Source organism: Rana temporaria, chromosome 9 (assembly GCF_905171775.1).
Source record: "Rana temporaria chromosome 9, aRanTem1.1, whole genome shotgun sequence".
Classification (NCBI taxonomy): domain Eukaryota; kingdom Metazoa; phylum Chordata; class Amphibia; order Anura; family Ranidae; genus Rana; species Rana temporaria.
This window is the reverse complement of record NC_053497.1, coordinates 23,646,877-23,671,793: the sequence shown is the minus strand read 5'-3', so window position 1 is coordinate 23,671,793 and position 24,917 is coordinate 23,646,877. Positions and strand designations below refer to the sequence as shown.

The following is a 24,917-nucleotide window of genomic DNA, read 5'->3' as shown; positions in this document are numbered from 1 at the left end:
CAGTCCTACCTCCAAAGCTTTATCACAGCACAGCATGGAAGTGAGCTGGAGGTGGACCAGGATAAATGGAGGTGGACTTCTGTCCCCTTCTGAATGCTGGGGTGGCCCGAAATGCCACACACTCTAGCATCATGCATTTCCATGGTGCTGATGGGCGCGGGGACCAGGGCCGATCCTAGGCAGGGTGCACAGGGTGCTTTGCACCCAGGCGCCTGCAGAGGTGGGGGCGCCGAAGTGCCAGAGTTCTCCCCTCCCTCCTTCCCTCCTTGTTTGTGTCCATCCAGAACTAGTGTTCTGAGCATAGGTGTGTGTCCGTCCAGAACTGATGTGTGAGCATAGGGGAGCCCGCCCAGCCTGCCAGTGCTCGGGGGAGGGGCTGCTCCTCTTCCTGACACAAGAGTTCTAGTTTTCAGTGGCTGCTGAGTGCTGATGTGCAGGAATGAATTCCTAACACTGGGAGTCTTGGATCCTGCACTGTCTCCACCAACTCCAGTTGAAATGCCTCCCCCTCCCATCTCTATCTTGGGCTGCACAGAGAACCGTGGTGAGTCAGTGTTCAGTGTGCTGGGGATAGCATCCCTTTACACGTGCTCTGGGCTGCCCCTGCTCTAGATGTTTTATGGCATGATAGATTGCATAGGATACACAGCCCCTGCCCATCTCCTGTACTATGTCTGCGGTCTCTGACCATCTCCTTTACTATGTCTGCGGTCTCTGATAATCTCCTGTACTATGTCTGCAGTCTCTGATCATCTCCTGTACTGTGTATGCAGTCTCTGACCATTTCCTGTACTACGTATGCAGTCTCTGACCATCTCCTGTACTATGTCTGCAGTCTCTGACCATCTCCTGTATCATGTCTGTAGTATGTCTGGGGGCTCTTTCTAACAGACTCTCTAACAGAAGCCCTCTCTGTGTCCATCAGAAAGGCCCCCCTCCAGGTCCCAATAAAGTACTCTGCTTCTCTTCCTGTATTTTGTTTATTGTTAAGAGATCATGTAAGGATCCCAGGGTAATGAAGACTCCGTGGGGGAGCATCTCTGTGGTTGAGTCATTGCCACAGAAACATTTGTGAATGAGAGGAGTTAGTAACATGACCACACCCATGTGGGGGCGCCAGAAATATTTCTGCACCCAGGCGCCTTTGACCCTAGGATCGGCCCTGGCGGGGACCCCCTACTGTGTAAACGGCTGACACTGCAAAAATACAAGACGCCGCACGGCATCCTGGTTGAGAAGCGCTGTATTCGATTATATTGTAGATGAAGCTGTTATCTGTGACGGGTTGTAAACTTGAATGAACCATGTTCACTCCAGGGAATTACTCTTGTGTCCACACTCCATCCTTCCGACATGCCAGCTTTGCCCAATAGTAGTCAATACAAATACATAGAATTGAACAATTGGCGTTGAGCACAGGGAGACTTGATTCAAATAAGTCCCTTACAGCAGCAAAAGGCCCTGAGGTGTTTCACGCCATGGTGCTTAGCTGAGCCTTAGGACTGAACGCCATCGCATGAAATACGTCAAGGCTTCTTTGCTGCTGTACGGCCCCTATTTTAATAGTCTCCAATTTGTGGGCTCGTTCTGTGGATTTAGGTTGTAAACCTGCCATGGTAATGATACAAATAGGAACCAGGAGACAATTGCTGGATCTGAGCTGACGGGCTTTGGGTTTGTGTTGATGGCATCTGTTGGGGTCTGAGAGACTACTGTGACTACTGCGATCATTCAGAATTCATTGATGAGTGCGCTGGACCTGCAGCTGACCTCTTTTTGACTTACATTTTAACCTTCAAGTGGGAATTGCATTCCCATATGGTAGTGCAAAACCCACCTAAAGCTACTTCCATCAACGCAACCCAACACGATCGGAATTTCCAAAAAAAAAGGTGGAATGTTGGCTCAAACTTCTGTTGCATACACACGGTCACACAAATGTTGTCGGAAATTCTGAACGTCAAGAACGCGGTCACATAAAACACTACGACGAGCCGAGAAAAATGAAGTTCAATGATTCTGAGCATGTGTAGGTTTTTTGCGCTCCGGAATTGCATAGAGATGATCGGAAATTCAGACGAGATCTTTTGCCGTCTGAAAATTTGAGAACCAGCTCTCAAATTTTTGCTGTCGGAAATCCTGACAGAAAATGTCTGATGGGGCCTACACACGGTCGGAATTTCCGACCAAAAGCTCACATCGATCTTATCTTGTCGGAAATTCAGACCGTGTGTACGCGGCATTACATTTGCTTCCAGTTTAAAGTGGAGGTTCACCCTAAAAAAAAATTCTAACAATACATTGAGAAGACTGATTACACTGCGGGTATGCTGTTTTTTTTTTTTTTTTCGTACATACCTCGTTATCGCCGTTTCATCCCTCGGCTTCCGGGTATGATTATTGCTGGACTGGGTGTTCCTAGTTGATTGACGTTCCTCCGACCGACGCATACTGCGCGTCACGACTTTCCGACAGAAGCCGAACGTCTTTGCGCAGGCGCCGTATAGAGTCGGCTCTATACGGCGCCTGCGCATCGACGTTTGGCTTCTTTCGGAAAGTCGTGACGCACAGTATGCGTCGGTCGGAGGAACGTCAATCAACTATGAACGCCCAGACCCGCAAGAATCATACCCGGAAGCCGAGGGATGAAACGGCAATAACGAGGTATGTACGGAAAAAAAAACAGCATACCCGCAGTGTAATCAGTCTTCTCAATGTATTGTTAGAATTTTTTTTTAGGGTGAACCTCCACTTTAAGGTGTCTATTTAACCACTTAAGACCCGGACCTTTATGCAGGTAAAGGACCCGGACAGTTTTTGCGATTCAGCACTGCGTCGCTTTAACTGACAATTGCGCGGTCGTGCAATGTGGCTCCCAAACAAAATTGGCGTCCTTTTTTCCCCACAAATAGAGCTTTCTTTTGGTGGTATTTGATCACCTCTGCGGTTTTTATTTTTTGCGCTATAAACAAAAATAGAGCGACAATTTTGAAAAAAATATATATATTTTTTACTTTTTGCTATAATAAATATCCCCAAAAAAGATATAAAAAAACATTTGTTCTTCTCAGTTTAGGCCGATACGTTTTCTTCTACCTATTTTTGGTAAAAAAAAACGCAATAGGCGTTTATCGATTGGTTTGCGCAAATTTTATAGCGTTTACAAAATAGGGGATAGTTTTTTATTGAATTTTTTTTTATATATATTTTTTTTTACTACTAATGGCGGCGATCAGCGATTTTTTTCATGACTGCGACATTATGGCGGACACATCGGACAATTTTGACACATTTTTGGGATCATTGTCATTTTTCACAGCCAAAAATGCTATAAAAATGCATTGTTTATTGTAAAAATGACAATTGCAGTTTGGGAGTTAACCACTAGGGGGCGCTGAAGGGGTTAAGTGTGACCTCATATGTGTTTCTAACTGTAGGGGGGCGGGGCTGGACGTGTGACATCATTGATCGTGCTTCCCTATAACAGGGAACACACAATCAATGACAGCGCCACAGTGAAGAACGGGGAAGCTGTGTTTACACACACCTCTCCCCGTTCTTCAGCTCTTGAGGACCGATCGCGGGACACCGGCGGCAATCGGGTCCGCGGGTCCCACGGCCACGGAGCTTCAGGCCGGGTCGCGTGCACGCGCCGGTGACCCCACGGCTGGGCTTAAAGGGCAATGTACAGGTACGTGGATGTGCCCAGCTGTGCCATTCTGCCGACGTATATCGGCGTGAAGGGGTCCTTAAGTGGTTAAACAAATTTGCTGTGTCTCAAGCAGTCACACAGCTGTCACAAATAAACACCGTAATTTGTGTAATACGTTTACTTCCTATGACTGTCAGCTCCATCTAGTGGCCATAATGCTGTATTTTCCTGAAACACCTCAACCGCTCTTCAGAGGGTGTTTGACAGGTGGTGAAGAGTCATTATGTCACCTCCTAATCGCCTATTTTTACCCCTAAAAGCCAGAACTCTTAAGCCTCGTACACACGATCCAACTTTATGGCCATAATTGTCTGATGGACGCGTTGTCGCATAATCCGACCGTGTGTATGCTCCATCAGACAATTATTGGCTGAATTAACGACAACAAAAGTTGGATGTTTATGCTCACCAATTGTTGGGCAATAAATCTGTTACATCGGTTTATCCGATCGTGTGTGCGCAAGTGCGTCCAACTAAAATCCAAAGTACAAACGTGCATGCTCGGAACCAACGCTAAAGATCAGACAACAATAGCAGAAGTTGCCCAAAGGGTGGCAGTAAAGAGCTTAAAAAACATGTAGTTTGGTGAATGTTGGCCGAAAATGTTGTGCCGTGTGTATGCAGAACAAGTTTATGGCCAACGTCCTTCGGACCAAAATCCACGAAAAGTTGGTTGGCAGTCCGATCGTGTGTACGAGGCTTTGTTGTAGCATGGCCCCATAAAGTTCAAGTTCGGCAGGTGGTATTGCCCACTGCAACAGAGAGGATAATTTTTGCCATGCCGTTATGCAAACCACAATGCCTGTGTATACCCTTGTCCCCCATCAAAGCATCACTCCTGGGGCATGTGTGCATTCATATCCCCTGTCCTTGCAGCTTAAAGAGGAGCAGATGGGGGGGGGGGGGCAAGAACACGGCTCAGCCTGGTATTTACCACCCCCACCCACAAGTGTAAATGATGCCTTAATCTAGAAAACCTTCAATCCCCACCCTGTGTCTAATTAGCAGGATCTCTTCTGCCATTGACCTGTGCTCCTGCTTGGCTGTTTCTGCTATTTAAAGGTATTGACTATATGTAAGCTCTGTAGCTAATCACATTAGCAGTTTGGTTTATTCTTCAATGCTTGTATTAAGACTTAAAGCGGAGGTTCACCCTATAAAAAAATTCTAACACTACATCCAGTTTTTTTCCCCGTAGATAGCGTTTAGCACACAGCGCCGTCGTTTAGCATGCCATCTGATTGGCATGTCAATAGGAACGCCCACTCCCGCGGGATTCCCTACCCGGAAGCCGCGGTGAATTCTATGGCTAAACGCTATCTACAGGGGAAAAAAAAAAAGGTCAGTGTCATTTTATTTGCAGAACTGGGCTGGATGTAGTGTTCGAAATTTTTTATAGGGTGAACCTCCACTTTAAAGCGGAGCTCCACCCGATTTCTATTTTTTTTTTTTTTTTAAAGCCAGCAGCTACAAATACTGCAGCTGCTGACTTTTAAAAAATGGACACTTACTTGTCCAGCGCTCCCGCAATGTCAGCAGCCGAGGCCGAGCAATCGTTCGTCTCTCGGCTGCCCCCGCCGCCACCCTTAGGGAGGGAATCTGGAAGTGAAGCATTGCGGCTTCACTGCCCGTTTCCCTTCTACGCATGTGCAAGTAGCGCGGCACGCCCTCACTGGTCCCTGCTTTCTTCTGGGACCAGTGTGTTTTCCAGGAGACAGTGGGGGGGTGGAAGTGGCGTGACTCCCACGGAAGTCTATGCTCAGAAGTGGGTGCAAATACCTGTCTTAGGAGGGCAGGTCCGCCATCAGGGGAGTACAGGCATTACACCTGATGGTCCCTAGGGGCACGGCTGGCCCCCCTCCCGTTTTTTTTTTTTTTTGTATTACACCTGTAAGGGGCCCGATGGTCCCAGGGCCCCTTACAGGCTCAGCTGGCCCCCCTCCAATTTTTTTTTATTTTAATTTTGCATTACACCTGTAAGGGGCCAGATGGTCCCCAGGGCCCCCCCACTTATTATCTTGCATCAGGAAAGAAGAGATTACACTTGTTTTTTTTTTCGTCAGCACCCCACCCCTCCTCTGTTCTCTGCCCCAGGGGGGCCCTGCCTAAAGCTGTGTAAGGGGCCCCAACATTTGTGATGGCTGCCCTGGGGGAGGGTTCCCGAAAAGCGGAAGTTCCTTTATTGTGTGGAACTCCGCTTTAAAGCGGGATTATACCCGCAAGTCAGCAGCTACTAACAGTGTAGCTGCTGACTTTTAATAAGGACACTTACCTTGTCCTACTTGCCCGCGCTGATGGCCCCCCGATGCCGATCCCACGACTGATGCAGGTCCCGCGCCGCCATTCACACTAGGAGAAACAGGCAGTGAAGCCGTGTCTCGTGCCAGCTTGTGAATGGGCGGCTGCTCTCTGAGAACACACACAGTTCCCAGAAAGCAGCGCGCCCCATTCACTAGGAGAAGGAGAAGAAGAAAACACATCGCGGTGCCGAAGAGGCAGATTACGGACTTCCGCATAGCAACAGGTATTTCGGGTGAGTATAAATTTATTTTTTTAGGACTTTTGGCAAAATGTTGTTTTCCTGGGTGGAACTCCGCTTTAATAACTCAAGGGCCCATTTACACTTCTGTGTTGTACTCCATAACACAGGATTCCAATGACAACATCTCTAAAAATGAATTCCAGGGTCTACCCTACTGCCATGGTCAACATGGGCCAGCCTCATTTTTTCCTGCTGGGTTTTTTACCTTCTCCTAAACTATCCAGCAAGATCAGCGAGACACTTCATCCAGCCAAAGAAAGAGGGTGAGATTCTGTTCCAAGTAGGCAGGAACTGGTGGATGACCAATCAGGGCCCACAGAGATATAAGAATGCCGGTGACGGGTTCTTCCACTAACATCCGCCAGATACATACAAATAAAAAGTGTAAAATCTCCATATAATCACCTGTAGCTGATGAACAAGCTGAGTAGCTTGCTGCGGGGTCTTGAATTCCTGTGGTACAGTGGGTGGAATGGCTGGTTCTTGGACTGGCATTTCAACACTGCTCAGCAGGACCTCTCTTACGATGTCTGCTGGTGATTTGAAGAGAACAGGGGCACTTTGGCTTTGGTTTTTTGGCCTGTGCGGCTGAGGAGGACGATAACCCGGCTCATCGCGAGGAAATCGGACCCGGGGACCAACTTTGGACAAATCGGGCAAAGGGTAGTTGAGCTTGCCTCTGCCATATTGTGCCAAAATTGCGTTTTTGCTTTTCTTCTCATTGGAATTCTGTGCATTTTGCATTTTGGTGAAAGAAGGTGACAAGGTAGACTTGGTCTGGTTGGACACCTGCGTAACCCTCGACATCTTTCTACGATCTCCAGGGGGAATGGCCGATGATCCTTCCCCACTATCTGTATGTGAGGATTCTGGAAGAGTCTCATCTTCTATACCAGGCGCTAGACCAAGCACGCCAAGTAGTCTGGTGTTCCATGTGCTGCGAAGCGGAGCGGGGGATGGGGAGATTAAGTCATTGATATCGGATTCATCACCCTGATTTCCTGGAATGTTGGAGTAATCTTCACTGGGAGATCCTGGGGAGTTGTCCCACTGATCTTCTCCTGCTGAAGTTTGATCAAAGTCCTCAAGTTTTTCATGTTCAGTTCCGTTATAGTGCTGTGCGTTCCAGTTTTCATCTTCTTCCCCGTCCCATGCTCCTAGGGAACTCCCTTGGTCCACCTCGTCTTCAGTCATATCCAGCTGTTGGTCCCTGCTTGGAGGTCTTCGTCCAAGTGCAGAAGGCAAAGTCATTGACCTACTAGGTTGGTCTCCAAAGCTGAGACCATCTAAACAGTTAAAAAAAAAAAAAAAAAAAAAATTATTGTTATTATTTTGTTATACATAGCAGTAATATGGTAAGAAATGAAACTTCCTGCCTGATGTAGAAGATTAAAGGGGTTGTAAAGGTTTGTTTTTCATTTTCTAAATAGGTTCCTTTAACCACTTCCAGACCGCCGCATGTATATGTACGTCGGCAGAATGGCACGTACAGGCACATTGGCGTACCTGTACGTCCCTGCCTAGGCGTGGGTCGGGGGTCGGATCGGGACCCCCCCGCGCTACATGCGGCGGTCGGATTCCCTCGGGGAGCGATCCGGGACGACGGCACGGCTATTAGTTTATAGCCGCACCGTCACGATCGCTCCCCGGAGCTGAAGAACGGGGAGAGCCGTATGTAAACACGGCTTCCCCGTGCTTCACTGTGGCGGCGTATCGATCGAGTGATCCCTTTTATAGGGAGACTCGATCGATGACGTCAGTCCTACAGCCACACCCCCCCTACAGTTGTAAACACACACTAGGTGAACCCTAACTCCTACAGCGCCCCCTGTAGTTAACTCCCAAACTGCAACTGTCATTTTCACAATGAACAATGGGCCATATTCTCGTATATTTCCCGCGGGCGGCGCGTAAGCCATTTACACTCCGCCTCCCCAACCTACAGGAGCAAGTGCTGTATTCCCCAAACACTTGCTCAGTAGTTTGGGGCGGCGGAGTGTAAATGGCCCGGCGTAGCCACGCGTATCTCCAAGGGGGCGGCTTCTATTTAAATTAAGCGCCCCCGATTCTAACGAACTGCGCATGCGCCGGGCTTAAAATAGCCCAGTGCGCATGCTCCAGTTCTCGGCGTAAAACGTCAATGACGCCGACGTGTGCGTCATTGACGTAAAGTCGTATTCAAGAGCGACTTAGGGAAACGACGTAGCCGACGGAAAAACACGACGCGGACCCGACGCCATACTTAACATGGCCTACGTGGGACTTGTGTAAACTTACCCCTCATATAGCAGGGGTAAGTTTACGCTTACGCAAACGACGTTGGCGACGGTTACGCGACGCAAATTCGTTCGGGAATCGGCGTATCAGGCTCATTTGCATAAACAAATGAGACCTGAACGTAAACGCCATCTAGCGGCGGGCGGAGTAATTACATTTAAGATCCGACAGTGTAAGTGACTTACACATGGCGGATCTTAAGTGTATCTATGCGAAAATGATTCTAAGAATCACTCGCATAGATACGCGGGCCAAAAAAGAGAGATACGATGGAGTATCCTGAGATACTCCATCGTATGGCCCAATGCAATTTAAATGCATTTTTTGCTGTGAAAATGACAATGGTCCCAAAAATATGTCAAAATTGTCCGAAGTGTCCGCCATAATGTCGCAGTCACAAAAAAAACCGCTGATCGCCGCCATTAGTAGTAAAAAAAAAAAAAAATAATAAAAATGCAATAAAACTATCCCCTATTTTGTAAACGCTATACATTTTGCGCAAACCAACCGATAAACGCTTATTGCGATTTTTTTTTTTTTACCAAAAATATGTAGAAGAATACGTATCGGCCTAAACGGAGGAAAAAAACAATTTTTTTATATATTTTTGGGGAATATTTATTATAGCAAAAAGTAAAAAATATTGCATTTTTTTCAAAATTGTCGCTCTATTTTTGTTTATAGCGCAAAAAATAAAAACCGCAGAGGTGATCAAATACCACCAAAAGAAAGCTCTATTTGTGGGGAAAAATAGGACGCCAATTTTGTTTGGGAGCCACGTCGCACGACCGCGCAATTGTCAGTTAAAGTGACGCAGTGCCGAATCGCAAAAAGGGGCCTGGTCCTTTACCTGCATTTTGGTCCGGGGCTTAAGTGGTTAACTTACCTGTATCATGAATGCCAATAAAATCTTGGTTTCTTCTTTCTTCCGGCATTTGGGAAAAATGAAATTTCTCTTCCCAGCTCCGTCCAGCTGATCTGTCCTCTGAAGGGGATTCCGGGAACAGTATACCATCTTCATCTTGCCCAAGCATGCCTCCTACATCCATATCCATGCCGAGCATTTGCTTTTGTTCATCTTCTTCCCCTTCTTCACGGTTATCGAGTTCCTGTCTTCTTTCCTCCAATCCAATGGCTCCATTCTCATCCATAGAGCTTCCAAAGTTTTGGTCCTCATCTTCACTACTGCCAATTTGCTCCTGCATGTTGTAGCTGTCCATGGTCACGGAGAATCGTACAGGGATCCTAAGTCCTTCCCAGGCGTCATGTCACCTGCAAACACAAAGAAAGGAGATATATATATCTCTATCTATCAGACGGCAGCCCTTTAGGAGAGTTGCGGGACACTAATACGAGAAACGCCTTAGAGCGAATGCAAACGCCGTGTTCCTTTCTTCCTGTTTCACCCACTCGCTGTTTCTGTTCTTCCTGTCTACTTCTTCCTCTTTTATGAACAAGATTTTTTTTTTTTTTTTAACAAAGTAAAAAGTTTGAGTATATGAACACCTAAGCACTGCATCTGCTATATGTCAAAAAAAAACACAAATACCTATCGGAATGATTGGTTTCAGGTGTTTCCTGCGAAGGGTAATGTTGATACTACAGAATACAAAGACATTTTAGACAACTGTGCTCTTTCAGCCTTGTGGTAACCGTTTGGGGAGGGCTCTTTCCTGTTCCAGCATGCACAAAGCCAGGTTCAGAAAGACAGTTCTATGAGTTTAGTGTAGAGCAGGGGTCATAAACTTTCTAAACAAAGGGCCAGTATACGGGACTACAGGATTTCGGGGACTGGACTGTGGACATGGGAAGTAAAAATTGCCCTAGCATCAGTGGGAGTAAACCATGCATCTTTGGTATTAGGGGGAGGAATAGCGCCCTGTTGGTGTCGGTGGAAGAAATAGTGCCCCATCCTTGGTTTTAGAGGAAGAAATAGTGCTCCATCCTTGGTTTTAGAGGAAGAAATAGTGCCCCATCCTTGGTTTTAGAGGGAGACATAGTGCCCCATCCTTGGTTTTAGAGGGAGACATAGTGTCCCATCCTTGGTTTTAGAGGGAGAAATAGTGCCCCATCCTTGGTTTTAGAGGGAGACATAGTGTCCCATCCTTGGTTTTAGAGGGAGAAATAGTGTCCCATCCTTGGTTTTAGAGGGAGAAATAGTGTCCCATCCTTGGTTTTAGAGGGAGAAATAGTGCCCCATCCTTGGTTTTAGAGGGAGAAATAGTGCCCCATCCTTGGTTTTAGAGGGAGAAATAGTGCCCCATCCTTGGTTTTAGAGGGAGAAATAGTGCCCCATCCTCCCCTCAGTGGGAAGAATAGTGCCTCCTCATTGGTATCTATGGGAGGAGTAGTGTCCCATCATTAGTGCCAGTGGGAGGAATAGTGTCCTATCATTGGTATCAGAAAGAGGAACAGTGTACCATCAGGTCCGGGACAAGGGGTGGGCAGGAGGGGAGGCTGCCTCTGGCGCAATGGTTTATTGCATGGATGAGGGACACCCTGACCTTAACCCTAAGTGAAAGGGGGGCACAGTTTGGCATCTTTGCCCTGGTCGCTGGATGACCTTGTCCCAGCACTGTGTACCATCATTGGTATCAATGGGAGGAATGGTGCCCCATCATTAGAGTCAGTAGGAGAAATGGTGTCCAATCTTTGGTATTAATGGGAGGAATAGTGACCCATCCATGGAAGGAATAGTGCTCCATCATTGGTATTAATGGGAGGAATAGTGACCCATCCGTGGAAGGAATAGTGCTCCATCATTGGTACTAATGGGAGGAATAGTGCCCTATCATTTGTATCATTGGGAGAAATGGCGCCCCATCATTGGTATCAGTGGGAGGAATAGTGACCCATCATTTGTATCAGTGGGAGGAAGAGTGTCCCATCATTTGTATCAGTGGGAAAAATAGTGCCCCATCATTTGTATCAGTGGAAGGAATAGTGCCCCATCAGTGGTGTCAGTTTAAAGAATAGTGCCCCATTGTTAATGGGAGAAATGGTGCCCCGTTGTAGGAATTATGCCCCATAGTTAGTGTCAGTGGGAGGAAAGGTGCCCCAAAGGCCCGATAAAGGTGAGCAATAGGCTGCATCAATAAAAAATAAAAAATAAAAAATAAACAGTAAAGTTGGCCCAATTTTTTTTCCGTTTTTAATGTGAAAGACGATGTTACGCCGCGAGAATCGTGAGAGAATCGTAATCTATCTTCTAAGCAAAAAAATTGCGATTCTCATTTTAGAGAGAATCGTGCAGCTCTAGTTGCTTGACTATCTCTAGTTCTAATACTGAGTTTTTGTCCTGAATTGGCATGACAGCCAGACAAACAGCATTTTGAAGACAGGTCAGCTATGGTATCTTGCATCTCTTTCCTTTTAAAACAGTTTTTCTAATTTTCTAGCAAATGTCGCTACTCCAAATGGCCATTATTTTTACATATTATAGTGTTTTGTTTTTTTTTTTAATCTAAACTTTGAAATTAGGCAAAATGTACCCTTGCAGTGAGCTTCCCGTCATTAAGTGTTAAGACTTTGAGGAGGGAGACTAAGATGATGCATTCCTTACCTTAACCCTCACTGCAACCAGCTCCGGTGCTCTCCTCTTCTCCCTCTGGCGCTCTGGGCTGCAGGTGAACCCTTGGTGTCATCATGAACAACACAGGGCTACTAACCTTGAGTTGTAAGTGGAGGAGCCACCAGGAGCGTGACCGCAGCCTAGAGTGCCTTAGAGAAGAGGTTTGCACAGATTATGGGAGCCTCTCGGAGTGGGAACTAAGGTAAGTTTACTGCACCCTTAGACGTAAGGCAGAACTTCACTCAAAACAAGGGGCGGACTGACCATTCGGGCCCTCGGGCACTGCAAAAAATTTGAGGGCTGGTTTTCAACAAACCGAGCGGGATCTGGGAAAGGTAGGGGTTTAGGGTGGGGAGAATCACTAGGTGGAGATGCACTTAGGGTTAAAGTTCATAGGTCAAAGGTCAACTAGGGTTAGGGTTAAGGGTTGGCATTGGGGTTAGGGTTTGGCTTAGGGTTAGGGGGTTAGGGTTAGGGTTTCCCATTGAAGAATATGGCTAGGACTCGGGAATTGGAACAGGGACCTCCCCCAAAGGTCAGAAGGCGGGTTCCCACAGGTCAAAGGTCACAGGGCGTGGCTGACCCACCCCCACCAAAGTGTACCGCCTACCCCAACTAAGTCGGGGAATGAACAAGTCGGGAAAGCGTCTCTTCAGGCGGGAAAAGTTCTTGTCAGAAATTCCGATCGTCTGTATGCAATTCCAACGAGCAAAAAAACACGCATGCTCGGAATAAATTTACGCATGCTTGGAATCATTGAACTTAATTTTTCTCGGCTCGTTGTAGTGTTGTACGTCACTGCGTTCTTGACGGTCGGAATTTTGTGTGACCGTGTGTATGCAGCACAAGTCTGAGCCAAAATTCAGTCGGAAAAAAATCCATGTTTTCTTGTCGGAATTTCCGATCGTGTGTACGCGGCATTAGAGTGCCGGGAGGTCCCAGTGCAAGGTCCATTTGCCCAGAGTTTTAGCTCTTAACCTGGAGTCACCTGGATCTACTTCTCGTAAATCTTTTATACCTAGATTCACGTAGGGCGGCGTATGTTTTAGCCGGCATAGCGTATCGTATTTACGCTACGCCGCCGCAAGTTAGAGAGGCAAGTGCTGTATTCACAAAGCACTTGCGTCCTAAGTTACGGTGGCTTATCGTAAATGTGCCGGCGTAAGCGCGCCTAATTCAAATTGGGAAGAGGTGGGCGTGTTTTATGATAATAAGGCATGACCCCACGTAATTGACGTTTTGAACGTACAGCGCATGCGCCGTCCGTGGACGTAACCCAGTGCGCATGCTCCAAATTATGCCGCAAAGACTCATTGTTTTCGAATGTAAATTACGGCCAGCCCCATTCATGGACGACTTACGCAAACAACGTAAACATTTCAAAATTCGACGCGGTTCCGACGTCCATACTTAACATTGGCTGCGCCATCTTTTTGGTGGTTTATCTTTACGCCAGAAAACGCCTTGCGTAAACGGCGTATCTTTACTGCGAAGGGCAAGCGTACGTTCGTGAATAGGCGTATCTCGCTGATTTACGCATTCTAGGCGTAAATCAGCGTACACGCCCCTAGCGGCCAGCATAAAAAGACAGCTAAGATACGACGGCGCCGGCGGTCGTATCTTAGCAACATTTAAGCGTATCTCAATTTGAGAATACGCTTAAATATACAACGGCGCAGATTCGGAGTTACGACGGCGTATCTACTGATACGCCGGCGTATCTCTCCCTGAATCTGGCTATTAGATCCTTGACCTAGGTGACTGCTTACCCAACAAACTTCTTTCTCCGCCCCCCTCTCTTTCTCAATCTTACTTTTCTCTTTTTGTCCTTTTTTTGGGGGTTTTTGTTTTCCTTCTTCCTTTCTCACTTTATTTCTATCTCTGTCCCCCTACTTCTCATTTAGTATCTCGCCCACCTCCTTTACTCTCTCTATCTTTCGAATTGTCGCCCGCTCTCTCTTTCCATCTCTCTTTCGCTCTTACCTCTCTCGTTGCGTTTCTCTCCAGCTTACGGCCATGTCTGTTGATTCTTTAAGTCAGCTGACTAAAAAAAAAGGCTTTTTTCTAGCCATCCCTCCCCCCTCTGCTCCACGTCCCCCCCTCCACCACTTCCCCTTCTACAAGTGATGCAGCAACATCTTCCCTGCTAAATCTTCCAGCTGACTTCTCGGAGTTCAATCACATAACTTTTACAAGTCTACGCACCAGTACATATTTTTCTTTTTTTCAGAACTGAATAAAATTTCTCATAAAACCGGCTCCCCGCTCAGAGCCAAATACTAAAGGCAGGGCCATAAAAATCTTGCTAAGGACTTGCATCAGAATTTCCTGATCCAGGAAAGAGTTTCTTAATCATTTTGACATGTTGTGTTCCACTGCGAAGGGATGAAGTAAGCGCTTTATCGGAACTAGCAATCGCATTTGATGCAAATGTCATGGTTTACGTAACCCCTTCCATACCGGGCATTTATACACCTTCCCGCCCAGACCAATTTTTAGATTTGAATGACAATTGCGCGGTCGTGCAACAATGTACCCAAACTAAATTTTTATAATTTTGTACCCACAAATAGAGCTTTCTTTTGGTGGTATTTGATCACCTCTGGGATTTTTATTTTCTGCAAAAAAAATAAAAAAATGACCGAAAATTTTGAACGAAAAACGTTTTTTTTTTTTGTTTCTTTTATAAAACATTGTAAATAAGTACGTTTTCTCCTTCACTGATGTTACTGCACTGACGGGCACCGATGAGGTGGCATTGATGGGCACTAATATGCAGCACTGATAGGCAGCACGGATGGGTATGGATAGGCGGCATGGATGGGCACGGATAGGTGGTGCGGATGGACACAGATAGGGGGCATGGATGGGCACTGATAGGCGGCATGGATGGGCACTGATAGGTGGCACGGATGGCCATAGATGGGCACTGATGGGTGGCACTAACATATGTGTTGTACTAATGGATGCCAATCAGTGCCCAACAATGCCTGCCAATCAGTGATGCCCATTGTGGTGGTATTTGATCACCTCTGGGATTTTTATTTTCTGCAAAAAAAATGACCGACATTTTTGAACGAAAAAACATTTTTTTTTGTTTCTTTTATAAAACATTGTAAATAAGTATGTTTTCTCCTTCACTGATGATACTGCACTGACGGGCACTGATGGGCACCGATGAGGTGGCATTGATGGGTGATGGGCACTAATATGCAGCACTGATAGGCAGAACGAATGGGTACGGATAGGCGGCATGGATGGGCACAGATAGGCGGCATGGATGGGCACTGATAGGCGGCATGGATGGGCACTGATAGGCGGCACGGATGGCCATAGATGGACACTGATAGGTGGCACTAACATATGTGTTGTACTAATGGATGCCAATCAGTGCCAAACAATGCCTGCCAATCAGTGATGCCCATTGTGGGCACTGATTGGCATCCATTGCGGGCACTGATTGGCATCCATTATTTCTGTGATTGTCATCCCTGGTGGTCTAGGGTGGCATACCTGTGTTTTGCATCCCTGGTGATCTAGTGGCATCCCTGGTGGTCCAGTGTGGGCATCCTCGAGGGGGGCTGTGCTGATAATTCGATCAGCACAAACCCCCCCTGTCAGAGGAGCAGCCGATCGGCTCTCCTCTATTCGCGTCTGACAGACGCGAGTGAGGAAAAGCCGATTACCGGCTTTTCCTGTTTACATCGTTGCGGCGATCGTTGTTGTAGGGTGTCAGTCTGACACTCCGCAACACCGATCTAGGTAAAGAGTCTCTCACGGAGACTCTTTACCACGTGATCAGCCGTGTCCAATCACGGCTGATCACGTGGTAAGGAAAGAGTTTCTGTCAGAGACTATTTACCTAGATCGGTGTTGCGGGGTGTCAGACTGACACCCTTGCAACAACGATCGCCGTGATGCTGAGGATGTCATATGACGTCCACTCAGGATATTGAAACCACTTTGCCGACGTCTTTTTGCACAAGGTGGGCGGCAAGTGGTTAAAGTGGCATGTAACCCAAAGACAAAAAATTTATTTTATTGAAGCTTACTGATCCTTAACCCCTTGCCACCCAGGCCAATTCTCACACTTCGCTCCTACATGTAAAAATCATCATATCATTTTTTTTTTATTTGCTAGAAAATGATTTATAACTCCCAAATATTATATATGTTTTTTTAGCAGAGATCCTAGGGAATAAAATGGTGGTCGTTGCAACTTTTTATCTCGCAAATTTGCACAGCAATTTTTCAAATGTTTTTTTTTTTCTGTAAATGTAATGATTCATGCATTTAAAAAAAACAGTAAAGTTAGCACAATTTATTTGTATAATGTGAAGTGGAGTGGCACCAAACTTCAGTACCTAAAAATCCCCATAGGTGACGCTTTCATTTTTTTTACAGGTTATCTCTTTAAAATTTAGAGAAGAGGTCTAGTGCTAGAATTATTGCTCTCGCTCTAACGTTCGCGGTGATGCCTCACATGTGTGGTTTGAACGTCGTTTAGATATGTGGGTGCGACCTACGAATGCATTCGCTTAGAAAAAAATAAATTAATTTTAAATTATTTATTTTTTACCCCTTTTATTCCTATTACAGTGAAACCTCAGATTGCGAGTAACTCGGTATACATGCGTTTCGCAATACAAGTTTTAAAAAAAAAATCCTGACTCGGTTTGCGAGCTTTGTCTCGCAAGACGAGAAGGATTCAAGCCGCTGGGTTCATAGAGGGAGCTGTAGTCCTATTTTTTATAATATGGGGGTGTTCTGTATTCCATAGAGGGAGCTGTAGTTTATTTTTTTTATAATGGGGGGGGGGGTCTGTATTCCATATAGGGAGCTGTAGTCAATATTTTATAATAAGGAGGGGGGGGGGGGTGTCTGTATTCCATAGAGGGAGCTGTAGTCTATTTTTTGTGTACAATAAGGGGGGGGGGGTCTGTATTCCATAGAGGGAGCTGTAGTATTTTTTTTATAATATGGGGGGGTCTGTATTCCATAGAGGGAGCTGTAGTAATTTGTTTATAATAATTGGGGGGGGGGGGTCTGTATTCCATAGAGGGAGCTGTAGTCTATTTGTTGTGTATAATAAGGGGGGGTCTGTATTCCATAGATGGAGCTGTAGTCAATTTCTTATAATATGGGGGGGGGGGGGCTGTATTCCATAGAGGAAGATGTGGTCTATTTTTTGTGTACAATAAGGAGGGGGGGGGGTCTGTATTCCATAGATGGAGCTGTAGTCTTTTTTTTTATAATAAGGGGGGGGTCTGTATTCCATAGAGGGAGCTGTAGCAATTGTTTTATAATATGGGGGGGGGGGTCTGTATTCCATAGAGGGAGCTGTAGTCAATTTGTTTATAATATGGGGGGGGGGGGGTCTGTATTCCATAGAGGGAGCTGTAGCAATTTTTTTATAATATGGGGGGGGGGTCTGTATTCCATAGAGGGAGCTGTAGTCAATTTTTTTGAATATGGGGGGGGGTCTGTATTCCATAGAGGGAGCTGTAGCAATTTTTTTATAATATGGGGGGGGGTCTGTATTCCATAGAGGGAGCTGTAGCAATTTTTTTATAATATGGGGGGGGTCTGTATTCCATAGAGGGAGCTGTAGTCTATTTTTTTATATAATAAGGGGGGGGGGGCTGTATTCCATAGAGGAAGCTGTGGTCTATTTTTTGCGTACAATAAGGGGGGGGGGTCTGTATTGTAGTCTATTTTTTTTATAATATGGGGGGGGGGGGTGTTCTGTATTCCATAGAGGGAGCTGTAGTCTATTTTTTTTTTTATATAATGGGGGGAGGGGGGTATTCCATAGAGGGCCCTGTAGTAAAAAAAATGTTGTTAGAATATGGGGGGATTTCTGTATTTCATAGAAAGCGCTGTAGTCTATTTTTTATAACATGGGGGGTGTTCTATAGTCCATAGAGGGCACTGTAGTCTGTTGGAGACTTCAAATGCATGCCTTTACTAGTATCCTCCTGGATATAGTCCTATCTATCCCAGTCTAAGTAAAGATAACTTTGCTGAGTAACTCGGGACCCCGGGAACACACTGACACATACACAAGATGGAGGCAAAGCATGTTCCCAGGGTCCCGGGTGGGAGTTACTCAGCTGTCCGGTTCAAAAAGTCTGCAACATAGTCTATTTTCCATAACATGGAGGGGGGGGTGTTCTGTAGTCTGTAAAGGGCGTGAAGAACAATTTCACTAGATTTCTGAGTAAACAGATAAAACTAAACAATTAGCGTTCCGTTTGGGGGGAAAAAATGCTGTGCAAATGCCTCAAGCATTAGCACAACTGTTGAAAATTATCTCACTAATGTGTTATTTATTTTCTATGATCATTTATAATACAACAGGGAACACTTAACCCCTTGATCGCCCCCTAGTGTTAACCACTTCACTGCCAGTGATATTTATACGGTAATCAGTGGCTATTTTTAGCTCTGATCGCTGTCTAAATGTCACTGGTCCCCAAAAAAGTGTCAAAAGTGTCCGATCTGTCCGCCACAATGTCGCAGTCATGCTAATCATTGCAGATCGACGCCATTACTAGTAAAAAAAAAATGCCATAAATATATCCCCTATTTTGTAGACGCTATGGGGCAGATACACAGAGCGAGTACGCCGCCGTATCTAGTGATACGCCGGCGTACTTTCAAATTACCCGCGTCGTATCTTTAGTTTGAATCCTCAAACCAAGATACGACGGCATCTGGGTTAGATCCGACAGGCGTACGTCTTCGTACACCTTTGGATCTTAGATGCAATACTTCGGCGTCCGCTGGGTGGAGTTCTCGTCGTTTTCCGCGTCGGGTATGCAAATTAGCTATTTCCGACGATCCACGAACGTACGCGCGGCCGTCGCATTCTCTTACGTCGTCTCTAGTCGGCTTTTTCCGGCGTATAGTTAAAGCTGGTGTTTTGCGGCGTATAGATAGACTTGCCATGTTAAGTATGGCCGTTGTTCCCGCGTTTATTTAGAATTTTTTTTTTTTTGCGCAAGTCGTCCGTGAATCGGGATGGACGTAATTCACGTCTATGTTAAAAAAAAATGACGTCCTTGCGACGTCATTTAGCGCAATGCACGGCGGGAAATTTAGGGACGGCGCATGCGCAGTTCATTCGGCGCGGGGACGCGCTTCATTTAAATGAAACACGCCCCTAATCGACGTTTTGAATTCCGCCCATTACGCCGCTTGAGATACACTATGCCGCCGTTACTTACGTCGCAAATTCTTTATGGATTAGATTTAAAGCCAGGTAAGGTACGGCGGCGTAGCATATCTCGGATACGATGCGCCGGGGCAGATCTTTGTGGATCTGCCCCAATAACTTTTACGTAAAGCAATTTTATTGCGATTTTTATTATTATTATTATTTATTTTTTTTACCAAAAATATGTAGAAGAATAAACCTCAGCCTAAACTGATGAAGACATTTTTTAAATTTTTTTTTTTTGGGGGGGGATATTTATTATAGCAAAAAGTAAAAAATATAGTTAGGTTTTTTTTTCAAAATTGTCAGTCTTTTTTTGTTTATAGCACAAAAAACAAACAAAAAAAAAACACACAGAGGTTATCAAATACCACCAAAAGAAAACTCTATATGTGGGGAAAATAAAGAAATTTTGTTTGGGTACAACGCAGTGCCGTATCGCAAAAAATGGCCTGGTCATTGAGGGGGCAAATGTTTACGGTCCTTAAGTGGTTAATGTAACCATATTGCTACACTTGGAGGCCCCTCTCTTCTATTTTATACTCAGTTGTGACATGACGCTACTCTTATATCAAGACATCGCTTGTATATCAAGTCAAAATATATAAAAAAAAATGCTTGTCTTGCAAAATGCTCTCAAACCAAGTTACTCTCAATCCAAGGTTTTCCTGTATTATGGCGCTGATGCTGGCTCGGTTCCTTGGTGGTTGGCACTCTTGCCTTGCATCTCTGGTTTGATTACCATGGGGGATGTTATTATCTGCATGGAGTTGGCATGCTTCTAATGCATTTGTGTGAAATTCCTCCCTACATCCAAAAACCTAATTGGTAGGCTATTGACTTCTATCCAACTTGGCTTTCCAGCGTATGCCGCGTGCCCACTAATGACGGGGGCACGAGACTGGAAATGACCACCATGCCTGAGATTCATATTCAAAGATTATTTATCCATTAATAGAATATTTCAAGATGAACTCCGGCCAAAAAAATGATTAAACCTTTCCCGTGAAATTGACTGGCTCTTTTTAATGAATGTCCTTTGCGATTGGACAAAGGAGGTGACGAACACCATGCCTCCTCCAATCACAGAGTGCCTTCTTTAACCTCTTCCTGACCACCCCGGGATCCCTTTTAAAAGGTTCAAAATGCCCAGGGGAATATATGCTAAATTGTAAAGGTTCAGCGATCATGTGATCATTGTGATTGGCTGTCACCAGTGCCGATCCTGACCTCCCCGAGGCCCTTAGCAAAAAACATGTCACATTAAAGTTGAGAAGCGGGAGGGGGGGGGCTGCCGAAAGTGGCATGTCACATTAAAGGAACACTAAAGGTTCGGCCTGGAGGGCCGAATCCGGCCCTCCTGGCCATTTCATTTGGCCCTTGCACCTTTCTTGCAGCCGTGACAATCTTCTTGTTCCTGCCCCCACCTTGTCTCACCAGTCGGCAGCAGAGAGGAGGACAGATCTCCTCTGCCAGATCTTGCCCTTCTCTGTGCAGCTGCAGAGAGTCTCATGTCTGCCCCCCCCTTCCCCATCTCAGCAGTTGGCAGCAGAGAGGAGGTCATAACTCCTACTAAATCTGTGCCTCCTACAGATATAGCCGCAGCACCCCCTGGTCTCTGCCCTCTCCTGGTCTTGCCAATCAGCTGGCTCCACCCCCCTCTTGCTTCCCAGCTTCTTCCCTGCAGCTGCACAAGGTAAAGGGTGTGAACTGTGATGTAAGAGAGGGTGGGGGACTCTTGACTTCTGATGGTGGGGGGGGGGGGGGGGGGCTCTTAACATCTGGTGTAAGGTGGTGTGTGGTGCTCAACTGGCCCTTTGAGGACAACCATAATGCCCATGCGGCCCACGATAAAATTGAGTTTGACACCCCTGTGTTAAATAATGTGAAAGTGAAACGGCTGCAACAAATATTGTGAGATAGAACACAACAAAACAATTAATTGGGAAAAAAAATGTTGCGTTTTAAAACTCAGTAAATAAACAAAAACATGAATAGTCCAAAATAATATCAAGTCCAACCAGCAACAAAAAATGGCAGAATGAAGAGCCGGGTGGAAATCAGTAGACGAGAGAAGATCATTAAAAAGCTTGTGCAAGAAGATCGGAAAGGGAATCCTCCACCAACCAAACGATCGGGATGTACTCTTACCCCAGAGTGTGGACTCTCTAGTTATGGAAGGTCACCGAGGCATTTGGATGTTCCACGGAAGATAACGGGCAGATGGTGTGCATCCCACTCATCCCTCCTCCTACAATGAACTTGCTGGGGGTTTAAGGGGCCCCTGAGAGTCCCTGTGGCCCTGCCATCTGACCTGTATCTTTTTGTTGATACATATCAGTTGTGAACATCTAAATACCTAGGGTATACTTAGGGTGTGTGCACCCCAAAGCTCAAAACACACATACTTGTGTGTGTATGTTTGTATGTATGTGTATATGTATATATACAATTTCAGACACACACACTCTTATGGCAGAGCTGGTCAGAAGGAAAGAGAGGGGGGGTGAGAGAGAGCAAAAGGGGTTGAGAGAGAAAGAAAGAGGGGGTTAGGGGGTGAGACAAGGAGGGTGTGAAAGAGAGGGGGGGGAGACAGGGATGAGAGAGAGACATAGGGGGTGTGAGAGAGAGACATAGGGGGTGTGAGAGAGAGACATAGGGGGTGTGAGAGAGACATAGGGGGTAAGAGAGAGAGAGACATAGGGGGTAAGAGAGAGAGACATAGTGGGTGAGAGAGAGAGAGAGAGACATAGTGGGTGAGAGAGAGAGACAAAGGGGGTGAGAGAGAGAGACAAAGGGGGTGAGAGAGAGAGACAAAGGGGGTGAGAGAGAGAGAGACATAGGGGGTGTGAGAGAGAGACATAGGGGGTGAGAGACATAGGGGGTTTGAGAGAGAGAGAGAGACAAAGGGGGTGTGAGTGAGAGAGAGACATAGGGGGTGTGAGTGAGAGAGAGACATAGGGGGTGTGAGAGAGACATAGGGGGTGTGAGAGAGACATAGGGGGTGTGAGAGGGACATAGGGGGTGTGGGTGTGAGAGAGACATAGGGGGTGTGAGAGGGACATAGGGGGTGTGAGAGAGACATAGGGGGTGTGAGAGAGAGAGACAAAGGGGGTGTGAGAGAGAGACATAGGGGTGTGAGAGAGAGACATAGGGTGTGTGTGTGTGAGAGAGAGAGACATAGGGGGTGTGTGAGAGAGAAACATAGGGGGTGTGTGAGAGAGAGGGACATAGGGGGTGAGAGAGAGGGACATAGGGGGGTGAGAGAGAGAGGGACATAGGGGGTGAGAGAGAAAGAGAGACATAGGGGGTGTGTGAGAGAGAGAGAGAGATAGGGAGTGAGAGAGAGAGAGGGAGAGAGACATAGGGGGTGAGAGAGAGGGACTGAGACATAGGGGGTGAGAGAGAGGGACTGAGACATAGGGGGTGAGAGAGAGGGTGAGAGAGAGAATGGAAGGGGCGAGAGACACTACCCAACCCCCCCCCCCCCACACCCTGCAAGGGAGGTGAGGGGATGATGCAGCGGGTCCAGTGCTGCTAGTAAAATATAATACCTGCACTGTGTAGTACATGACAGGGCACAGCCACAGTGGGTCCCCCTTCCATCGGGGTCAGTTCTGTACACTGGGGTCAGGGGTGATTAGGGTGTGCCCAAGCACACTCGGCGCACCCCCTGCACACACCTATGACTATAGGGATTCATACTGATTTACATTGGGGTACAGGAACTTATTTGATATGCCCAATGCAGTCCCAGCACATAAGGCAGAAAGCCTTGCTTTGTATGGCGTTTGGACAAAATGATGCGCTCAAATGTCATTTGAATTTTTTTTTTAAAACGCCATTTGCAGCAAGCATGTAGGATGCACAGCAGCCCACGCGTTGCGCCCACCAGGACGCGCGCCCCAACACTCTGCCTTGTTTACTGTGCTGATAAGAATCTATTTACAAAGAACTATTTATAATGCGTGGTGCTTGTTTCATTAGCATTTAACCCTTTCAGTGACTCTAAGTGATGAATGATTTTTAGTCTTCTGTACCTGCAGATGGAATGATAGAGGACATGGCGTTCCGAAGACAACGCCGCCTTTGTGATACAGATCAGTTTTATCATTGTGCCAGGGACACGGCGTTTCTGGTTGGCTGACAGCCAGGACACCACTGAGCGTGTGCGCTGTGAATAGGACGCAGGCCGGTCCACCAGCTGTAATTAAAAAGAACCCGACGCAGAGGGGCCAGCGGGTGGCAGAGAGGGGCCAGCGGGTGGCAGAGAGGGGCCAGCGGGTGGCAGAGAGGGGGTAGCGGGTGGCACAGAGGGGGCAGCGGGTGGCACAGAGGGGGAAGCGGGTGGCAGCGGGTGGCAGAGGGGGCAGCGGGTGGCAGAGAGGCCACTATGGAGATAATATCTGCGCCGATCTTTACTCCTCATCCTGCTTTTATGATTGCAGGGTAAGGGGTCAGACCAGCACAACACGAGATGGATAGAAGATCGATATCATGTCACATCCGAGCGTCACCAGTGTGACCCAATTCTGAGTCCACTGGAAGCCAGAGAACGTGCGCTAAATTCCCAAAAGTATTGGGACGCCTGCCTTTGCACATGAGCTTTAATGCCATCCCAGTCTTTTAGGTAGATTCAGGTAGGGGCGCGCAAATTTGCGGCGGCGTAGCCTAGCGTGTTTACACTACGCCGCCTTAAGTAAGAGAGGCAAGTACTGTATTCTCAAAGTACTTGCCTCCTTACTTAGGGCGGCATAGTGTAAATGCGGCGGGCGTAAGGGCGCCTAATTCAAATGGGTTGGAGGGGGGCGTGTTTAATGGTAATGAGGCTTGACCTCAAGTTTTTTACGTTTTTTTAGCTACTGCGCATGCGCCTACATTTCCCAGTGCGCATTGCGGCTAAGTACGCCGTACGGGCCTATTGATTTCGACGTGGACGTAAACGACGTAACTCCCGATTCGCGGACGACTTACGCAAACGGCGGCCATACTTTAACATTGTTATTCCACCTAATAGGTGGAATAACTTAAGGCCTGTAAAGGCCTTCCGGAAACGGCGTAAATCGACTGCGGCGGCCTGGCGTACGTTCGTGAATCGGCGTACAAGCTCATTTACATAATCGACGCCGACCGCAATGGAAGCGCCACCTAGCGGCCATCCGAAAAATTGCAATCTAAGATACGACGGCGCAAGCCGTCCTATCTTAGATATGTTTAAGTGTATCTCTGTTTGAGCATACGCTTACACATAAGTCGGCGTAGATTCTGAGTTAGGCCGGCTTATCTACTGATAAGCCGGCCTAACTCTACCTGAATCTACCTATTGGTCCGTAGGGTTTAATATTGAGTTGGCCCACCCTTTGCAGCTATAACAGCTTCATCTCTTCTGGGAAGGCTGTCCACAAGGTTTAGGAGTGTGTCTATGGGAATGTTTGACCGTTCTTCCATTTGTGAGGTCAGGCACTGATGTTGGACGAGAAGGCCTGGCTCGCAGTCTCCACTCTAATTTATCCCAAAGGTGTTCTTTCGGGTTGAGGTCAAGTTCCTCCACCCCAAACTCGCTCATCCATGTGTTTATGAACCTTGCTTTGTGCAC

At 46.7% G+C, this 24,917-nt stretch overlaps 1 protein-coding gene across 3 annotated transcripts in view; it reads right to left on the bottom strand.

Moving 5' to 3' along the window:
- AKNA (AT-hook transcription factor) overlaps nucleotides 1–24,917 on the bottom strand; it is a 94,655-nt gene that overhangs the window by 65,933 nt on the left and 3,805 nt on the right. For 2 of the 3 annotated variants that reach the window (XM_040322968.1, XM_040322971.1), the window contains exons 1-3: nucleotides 14,086–14,145; nucleotides 9,418–9,803; nucleotides 6,660–7,540 (exon numbers count right to left, since the gene is read on the bottom strand). In XM_040322968.1, the coding sequence (XP_040178902.1) occupies nucleotides 6,660–7,540; nucleotides 9,418–9,751 (1,215 nt within the window). In that variant the 5' untranslated portion in view covers nucleotides 9,752–9,803; nucleotides 14,086–14,145. Of the gene's footprint in view, nucleotides 1–6,659; nucleotides 7,541–9,417; nucleotides 9,804–14,085; nucleotides 14,146–24,917 lie in introns of those variants that run through there. The other variant, XM_040322970.1, reaches the window with a different exon arrangement.